We start from the raw sequence: 9,549 nt of genomic DNA, 5'->3' as shown, positions 1-9,549 counted from the left end.
CATAGTTGGCAACCATACCACATCTCCGTATTTTTATTTAAAAGAACAAAGTTTTATTTCCATTAAATAGGCTCACAAAAAGCGTATTACAAAATAAGGCATTATTTGAGACAACCACAACAACAACAAAACGATAATCAAGTAATAAATTTAGTAATAGATTAACATTCTTCTGTTAAGAGCGGATTCTAACAGGATGCTTACAACTTATGATACGAAAAAAAGGGCATTTTTGAGGTAATATAAACTTGATATAAGTCATTGATGCATTCTACTTGTGTTACATAATTTTACTAGTTTACTGACTCCAGTAACAAAAGAGGTAAGCGACTTTTTATGTAGATATGTAAAGGTTCAAATATCACAAATTTACATTGACTTCAGTTTTCTCTTTTCACAAGTAATAAACCAACTTCATTGTTAATTTGATAGAATAATCATTGTGACCTTTCATCTGCTTCACACATAAAACAGATTTACGCTTAATTTGAGTACCTAACAATGCATTTATTACTATTTATACAATCATTATATATGTTTTTAGGGTTATTTATCGCAAGAACAAGGCTACAAGATGTTGCGCATTAGTTTGACCGTCATTCTAGTAATCGTACTATTGGAGAAATCTTACGGTAAATATTTAGTACTATTATACACACATTTTCAAAATACATAATTGTAATTTCTTCTTAAATTGTTCAATAAATTAAGAAAATAATCTAAAAATAATACATTTTAATTACTGATGTCGGCTTTTTTCTTTTTTTTTCTAATAATTTTTCAAACAAAAAGAAAATGGTTTTTTTTTGGCTACCGTATTTTCTGAATAAAATCAAGGAGTCTGTAAAAAAAATCGTAATTATTTCAGAGACTTTGTAAAATTCCTACTCAAAATTTAAAGATTTAAAAAAAAAATAAAATAAGGCCGTTAGTTTTCTCGTTTGAATTGTTTTACATTGTCATTTCGGGACCTTTGATAGCTGACTATGGGGTAATGGCTTTGCTCATTGTTGAAGGCCGTACGGTGACCTATAGTTGTTAATTTCTGTGTCATTTTGGTTTCTTGTGGACAGTTGTCTCATTGGCAGTCATACCACATCTTCTTTTTTTTTTTATATTCTATGAAAGTCACTTATCAGTTCAGTGATTATGCTTACTTTTTTAAAACTTAGGAAATTTATAAATTCACGGTGACATATGTATACTAGATATTTATATTAATAAGAAATAAAACGCCTGAGATGAATGGAATGCAGGCGCGAATGTAGGAATTGATGTTCCATGGTGTATAGGAATTAGGAGTAAGAAGACCAAAAGGTCTTTGAATTTCTGTTATATGGGGGCATATGGCGTCGGATGCTGTGCCGTCTGAATTCGCGCCTGAAATAACTCTGGAACGGGTTCACTGTTTGCTAACTTTTCAGTATGGCAACTCACACTAAAAAATGTGAAACTTAAATTTATTTGTATGCTTTAATGTATGTTTTAAGCAAGCCTAAGAAGACTCTGAAAGGTTTTTAATATCACGAAAGTAAAGAAGATATGGTTCAGAATTTATAATAAAGAAGACGTGGTATGTTTGCCAATGAGACAATTCGCCAAAAGAGACCAACATAACACAGAAATTAACAGCTATAAGTTACCGTAAGGCCTTCAACAAAGAGAAAAGCCCAATACAACAATGTCAGATATTAAAAGCCCCGTAATCCTAAATTTAAAACAATTCAAACGAGAAAACTAACAGCCGAATTAATGTACAAAAAGTGAACGAAAAACAAATACATTTATGTAACACAGCAACAAACGACATCCACTGAATTACAGGCTCCTGACTTGGAATATGCACTTACATCGAGAATATGGCATGGTTAAACAAGTAAGGGGTATCCCAAACCTCTCCCTAACCTGGGACAGTGGTGTAACGGTACAACATAAAAACGAACTATAAAATCAGTTATAAAAGGCTTAACATATCAGATGGATACAAATACAAATACATATGACTGGGTACTGGTACATCCCAACAACAAAAAGACAGTAAATGCAGATCTGAGCAGTGGCAGATCCAGCCATTTTAAAAAGGGAGTTCCCAACACAGAGTAAAAAGGGGGGGGGGTTCCAACTATATGCTCCCATTCAAATGCATTGATCGGTCAAAAAAAAGGGGGTGTTCCAACCCCGGACCCCCCCCCCCCCCCTGGATCCGCCCCTGCTGAGAGTACTCGCATTTACTGACAGCTAGTTCAAAGCCAAAAACAACTAATGCAAAAAATCATGCATTTAAGACTTAATTTGTACAGTTGAACCATTCATTTTATTTTATGCATTTTTCGTGTTGAATGGATCTTCATGCATAATTGAATTTCGAAAAATTCATGTCAATGACACTCGAAAATTTTTTACAAAATCACAAATATTACATTTTAAGTCTTTCCAAAGGTAATTATTTTGCTTTTTAGGTTATGTTGTATATAACATTTTTTTTACAGGCAGAGAACAATATGGAGATTACTGTGAAAAGTTTGGTCTAGATGAAATACAACCTCCCATATTTAATGGAGAAAGGTTTTGTCTGAGTGATAGAGAATACAAGTACTGTAAAAGCTACAACTGTCCAACTCCAGATTGTTCTAACCCATTAAGGCCTGCTACTGGAGGATGTCGGTATTGTAAAGGTAATATATAGATTGGACAATTCATTTTAGGATCTGAAAACGATGGTAGATGGTTTTTTTTTATCTGAGGGTATCAAAAGTCATTTTCCTAGAGGTATCGATTGGCTCATAAGATAGCTGAGAGGTACCCATTTTTTTGTCGGTAGGTTCTTTTCTAAATATGGAAAAATAAGGTGGTGATGGCACAATGTGGCATATAAGGGATTATAATTTGTATGAACAATTTCTCAAGTGGGTCTTTGAAAAGGAAACCATCCCGGCCTTCCCTCTGTCCAGAAATAAATGGAATGTCTCATTAAATTATAGTTCTCTGCAAGTTAACGTGGAGGTGTGTACAAAGGTAGTTAACGATATTTTTTTAGCGCAAGACGTAAAATCTCGCTGCGAGTGTATGCATATGGCAGATTGAAGGAAAATCAATTAATTTTGGCCATAATTTGTATCTGCCAAAACAACACGCTTGTCATCACCTATGCATGTATGTTTGATAAAAATATGCCAATGTTAATATTTCCCAAAAACATACATGAATTTTTTGAATTACATATTTTGAACAACAAAGATTCTTGGAAATTTCTAGAATTTATTTGATCGACTTCACTTTCATTAATGAAAAAAAAACCATTAATTCATTGAGTTTTGTGGATTCATTATTATTCGTGGGATACCAATTTTCGTGGATTTCGTTGGTACAAGTGAACCACGAATTTTTATTTTCAACGAAGTACTCATTTGCTATTGGGTTGTATTTAGACTATGACAAAACCTCAAAATAAAATATCCACGAAGGTATAAGATTTTCTGATTCCACGAAAATTGTTACCCACAAAAATAAATGAATCCACCGTTTTATATTTCTAATTAATAAATTTTTTTTTTTTTTTTTTATCCTTTTTTTTCAATAGTCAGGATGTTACCCCAATACAATACTACCAACTTACAATGGTATCAAGGGGTGAATACAGAAAAATAATGCAATATACAACATGTATCTCGAACTAACTCATAAAACATACATCTTTTCAATTTGATAACAGTTGCGTTAAAGTCATTAGTTCTGTTGAAACACATTGTTTTTGTAAAAATGATACTTTAAAAACGGTCACATCAAAATTGTGTAAAATATAGCCTGATTAAAATCTAGTATCATATAGACATATATATGCGAGGGTCTAAATCGGTCTAAATAGGATTTTCAAAATAGAAAATAACGGGCAAATTGGAGGACAATGAAAATAAAGAATGAACGAATAGATGCTAAATGAATAGAAAATAATGGGTTGCTGAAATATAAAGAATAGAGAATAATGAGCCAAAAAATAAATAATAAAGAATAGAAAAAAGGCATAAAATGATAAGAAATATTATAGCACGTATATTATAGAAGGAAGACATACCTTTTATGTCTGTTTGTTTTGTTCACACATCGTTGTCAATAAACTCATCATAGATACCAGGATTAAATTTTGTATTTATGCCAGAGGTGCGTTTCGTCTACAAAAGACTCACCAGAGACGCTTGAATAAAAAAAGGTTGAAAAGTCCAAATAAAGTACGAAGTTGAAGAGCAATGAACACCACAATTTCTAAAAGTTTTGCCAAATACATCTAAGATAATCTTTTCCTGAGATAGAAAAGCCTTAGTATCTAAAAAATTCAAAAGTTTTGTGAACAGTTAATTTATGAATATGACCATATCAATGATAATTAATGTCAGCACAGAAGTGCTGACTACTGGACTGGTGATACCCTCAATATAATGTAATTGTATGCAAGTCATACAACTGAGAGGTTTGACTAGCTATAGATCCAGGTTTAATCCACCATTATATTTTATACAAGAAAATATATGTATCAAGCCAGTGATATTACAGTTGTTATCCATTCGTTTGAAGTGTTTGAGCTTTAATTTGATTTTGCCATTTACAAAGGGACTTTCTGTTTAGAATTGTCCTAGTTCGGTATTTTTTTGTTATTTTACTATATCCCACCAATGATATGCTTTTTTCATTGCAGATTATTGTAGCTATGGTGGAACAATGTACCCTATTGGTGCCGGATTTTCAATCAATTGTTTGGATGGATCAAACAGGTGTGCGTGTAGTACAAACAATCGGATTCTTAAAACACGTATTGGAACTAGTCCAAGAAGAATGTGCTTTAAAAAACTGACATGATGTGTTTGGAAACTATAGTCTCTCACTTTCCTCCTTCAAAACTTAAGATACGTAGATCACTCACACATTAATTTTGTAATTTTCGTCACAAATATGTATAATATTACTTTAGATTAATGGACATTTGTAGCAATCATTATAAACTATATTAAAAATCAGTGTTAAAACGAGTTGTTTGCATGAAACGGGTTATGTTCTTCTAATATCTTTTGTGATGGTATAATACTAAACCTCTAACGGAAAGGATTATGCTCGATTTTGCATATGATGAAGAGAGAATTGGCTTTCAATCAGTTCAATTGGAGCTGGCGTGTCAGTAACTGGTAGTAGTCCCTTGTTTATGTATGTGTCATTGTCGTTTTGCTTAGTTTCTTTTCCTACTACTTATTTGAATATCAGAATCTGACTTCTTTTGAACTATGTGTATTGCGGTGTGTTTGTTTATTCTGTATTGGCTAGAGATATAGGGGGAGGGTTGAGATATAAAATAAACATGTGTAACCCCAAGTGAAGAGCCTATGGCCTTTGTTGGTCTTTTCTTACAATTTAGTTTCGGAGTTTAGTGTCTATAGATAGTATCCTGCTAGTCCTAGAAATGATCGTTAATCTTTTTTTGTCAATTGTAATGGAAATTCTTTCCTTGCTGTAATCTTCTTTAGGTCTAGTCATGTCTTTTCAGAGCCAATAATGTGTCCGAGACACATAATCTCACTTTGTCCAAGTTTGCACTTTGTAGAACGCACGGATAATCCTGCATGTTTTATTTTGTCAAGTACAGTTCTGATATGATCCAGATGTTCGCACAATGTATGCTGAAGATAATTATATTATCAAAGTAGACTACGGCAGTGCTATATCAATTCAAAACACGGTCCACATGGTCCATGAGACGCACAAAGGTTGCTGGTAATGTCTTCATTTCAAACGGCATTCTTCGAACTAATATAGACCATATGGTGTCACAAATGCTGATTTTTCTTTGGTGACTCAGACAGTCGGATATGATAAAAGCCATTTGGTACTAGTAAGTCGAACAGACTCAGATATTTTGGTTGTCTTTTCAAGTACATCGCTAATAGACATGTTCACCATAAGCCGATACCGAAACCAAAAATTGTAGTGAGGTATGTTCATAATGTTAATTAACTCAACCATTTAACTCCATTGTATGGTTTGAAATTTGAATACACTAGATTTTTTATTACTTCAAAAGTAAGAATTATTCGAAATACTAAGGATTTTCTTATCCCAGGCATATTTCTTAAGCCGTATTTGGCACAATTGTTTGGAATTATGGTTCCTCAATGCTCTTTAACTTTGTACTTGTTTGGCTTTATAATATTTTGATATGAGCGTCATTGATGAGACATATGTAGACGAAACGCGCGTCTGGCGTACTAAATTATAATCCTGGTACCTTTGATAACTTTAAACTATTTTGGATTTGTACCAAACTTGGACAGAAGCTTGTTTATGATCAGATGCTAGTATCGAGACGGAAATTTTGTTCTGCTTTGTCTTTCTAACCATTTTTGATCTGAGCGTCACTGATGAGTTTTATGTAGACGAAATGAGCGTCTGGCCTATCAAACTATAAGCCAGGTACCTTTGATAATTATGTACTTCCATTCATCAATTCACACGAATCTATCAAAAAAGCAAACTTCAATTCAACCATTATTGAATACAGTAACACAAGTAATATACAGTTTGAGATGCAATTCAGTTATGATGTACATATTTCGTGAAGCAGGTATCGTCATAGGGTAAGAGTTGCACATAGTTCTATAATAGGTGCAATATCGTTCCGACTATGTCTTTAAAGAGAATCTATTATTTTATAAATTTTTATCCGTCTTATGGAATGATACATTAACTCCTCTTGCACGAATCTTTTGATTGAAACGTTTGCGTTGATCGCGGATTTTTGCATTTTAATTTTATAGTTGCCTTACATTTTATAATGATGCAATATGATATTCCGATGGATATATGCTATCGCCAAGTAAGTAACAATCACGAGGAAACGGAAATATCTCGTGTTGACCGATCGCACCCATCTATGTGCAAGTCATTGTGTCGTTGTTATGACCCAGTAAATCAGTTTTAATGTATTTTATTTTCTTTCCTATGTATATTGTGACTTGCGTATTTATACAGTGTATATGACAATGCCCACTATAAAACAATACCTGTTTTTAAGGTCGAGCGATTTATTCTTTGGGAGGTTCCATCAATAGATCCAAATACCTCTTTTATTCTGGCCAATCACCCTTCATAGATTTCCAAATTCTTCGGCTGAAGGCCATATTATCATTAATCTGAATGATTGATGAAAACTATGGATAACTTCATGAATAAAAGTTTTGCTAACATCAAACATCAAAGCCATTTGTTCAAATGTAGGGTAACTGCTTAACCAAAACAAATCCATTAAAAGTTTATTTTGATAGCTTAAACGTACCAGTCCTTTATTCTTCTATCTTACTCTCTCATTTTTTTTATGTATTTTATTAAATTTGTATCCACATCTTAACTGAATATAACTTGCGTTAGGATATTTAATATTTAATGCTTGTAAATTTCACTTTGCTTTTGTGATAAGATTCATGTTAATTGTTGAATTGAAGTAATACTCTATCTAGTGTATTAAAATTTCACACAATATAATGGACTTACATGGTTGCATTTATTAAACATTATTAAAATTTACCATTTATCTCACTACTATTTTTGGTTTGGGTATCGGATTCGGTTTCGGTATCGGCTTATGGTGAACATGTCTAATACCAGGAATCGGATAATTGTCTGACAAATGTATATCATTAAGTTTTCTATAGTTAATGCATATTCTGATTGCATTGTCTGACTAAGTTATTAAGACCATGGGGGCACTCCATGCATTCTTTAATAGTTTGACAACACCATTCTCAAAAGAGACTAAAATGAACAAATAAGTCAATCTAATATTCCATAGGAAACTATGAAATGACCCACACAAATCTCACCAAAGATGTGTGCTCTGGAATATCAAACTTTTACCAATGTTTCTGCACCAGATGCTCCAATAATGGCACCCATTGTGCATCTCTAAAAAAGTAAAATACCAAAAAATACCGGACTCTAAGGAAAATTCAAAACGGAAAGTTTCAAAATCAAACACTTAAACACATCAAACGAATGGAAAACAACTGTCATATATAGAAAATGGTGAATTGAACCTAGAAATAAGTTACATTTGGTGATATCAGAAATGAGGAGAAGATTGGATTTTACGGTTATGAGAGAAACATTTTCATTGTCATTTGAGACAACCTAATTCTGCTGATGTCTGTAAAAATTTCTAGAAGAAAGAACTTAAACATTAACAATAACAGCCATTGGTTCCAAAACTTTCTTTTAAGCAGCTATTCTCTATCAAGGAAATCATGCTTTCATATCAACTGGGAGATATACCATAGAAGCTAGTTTGCAGATATTGCTGGCTTGATGCTACATGGGAATGGAAAGTTCACAGCAGCAGCAGTCACCAAGTTTTGATGAATTATTGATTTAGAGGTAAAAAAAAAATAGAAAGACTATGTTTTCACATATATTTCAAATTACATAGTTTAACAGATAACATTAACCAGAATATAAGTCACAATGTCTGATCCCTATATAATTTGTCTGTATTCCTTGAACCTCTAAATAGGTGTCAAAGTCATAATTTGACATAAAATCAAAAGGTCTTCTTCACAATACACATGTGCGCTAAGTTTCAAGTTGATATTTACCAAAAAATTTAACATGAAAATGTTCTTATTTCACTTTTCTATATTTCAATGTTCAGTGAACCATGAAAATCAGACTCAAAGTTCTATTCGCATAAATATATAAATGCAGATAAAAACATGCATACATGTTAATCTTTTGTCAATTTCAGGCACAAGTTATTGAACTTCAGAAAAGCTCATACTTCAATCTTCAAAAAAAATATGTGAAACCTAAAAAACAGCCTCAGTAACAATTATGACAAATTCAATACTGGAAAAAGGTAAAATAACAAAAATTTGTAAGGGTTCCGCGGAACCGAGTGTCTCGCCTACTTTTGCTGTAAATCGCATCTCAACAAAAACGAGGCAAAAAATCAATAAAAATATTCCTCTTGATACTATCGTATGATAGTAAGAAGCTTCTGTACAAGTTTGGTAAAAATTTAGGATAGTTAATGAATCTTATAAATGTTTTGAAAACTTTAACTGCAGACTATATTTAATGTTAACTGGAAGAAAATCTAAGTCCATTTAAAAGTAAAATACAGAAAAAAATTGAGTTATCTTTTTACAAAATTTACTTCTGGATATTATCTTATGATCATAAATAAGCTTCAGTCCAAGTTTGGTAAAAACCCAGGATAGTTTAAGAAAGTTATTAAAATTTTAAAAACTTTAACCACAGAGTTAATGTAATGTTTCCCCGCAGAAAAACTAAGTCCATTTAAAAGTAAAATACGGGAAAAATGGATTAATTTTTTACAAAATTTACTTCTGGATACTATCTTATGATCATAAACAAGCTTCTGTCCAAGTTTGGTACAAACCAAGGATAGTTTAAGAAAGTTATTAAAATTCTAAAAACTTTAACCACAGAGTGAATGTAATGTTTCCCCGCAGAAAAACTAAGTCCATTTAAAAGTTAAATACAGAAAAAATGGAT

At 32.2% G+C, this 9,549-nt stretch overlaps 1 protein-coding gene across 1 annotated transcript; it reads left to right on the top strand.

The window, feature by feature from the left end:
• The first annotated feature begins 216 nt into the window (after positions 1-216).
• On the top strand, positions 217-5,018 carry LOC139528051 (uncharacterized). The gene is made up of 4 exons (XM_071323839.1): positions 217-322; positions 545-632; positions 2,490-2,675; positions 4,691-5,018. The coding sequence occupies exons 2-4, from the start codon at positions 575-577 to the stop codon at positions 4,849-4,851; spliced, it is 405 nt and encodes a 134-aa protein (XP_071179940.1). The 5' UTR covers positions 217-322; positions 545-574; the 3' UTR covers positions 4,852-5,018.
• The last annotated feature ends 4,531 nt before the right edge of the window (positions 5,019-9,549 follow it).

This window comes from Mytilus edulis, chromosome 6 (genome assembly GCF_963676685.1).
Source record: "Mytilus edulis chromosome 6, xbMytEdul2.2, whole genome shotgun sequence".
NCBI lineage: Eukaryota > Metazoa > Mollusca > Bivalvia > Mytilida > Mytilidae > Mytilus > Mytilus edulis.
The sequence above is the reverse complement of the archived record's forward strand: the minus strand, read 5'-3'. Positions and strand labels throughout refer to the sequence as shown.

Excerpts from the sequence above, each read along its gene's own strand:
- LOC139528051 (XM_071323839.1), top strand. The coding sequence starts at position 575 with ATGTTGCGCATTAGTTTGACCGTCATTCTAGTAATCGTACTATTGGAG. Across the intron at positions 633-2,489 it reads ACTATTGGAGAAATCTTACG|GCAGAGAACAATATGGAGAT; the intron begins GTAAATATTTAG and ends TTTTTTTTACAG. Across the intron at positions 2,676-4,690 it reads AGGATGTCGGTATTGTAAAG|ATTATTGTAGCTATGGTGGA; the intron begins GTAATATATAGA and ends TTTTCATTGCAG.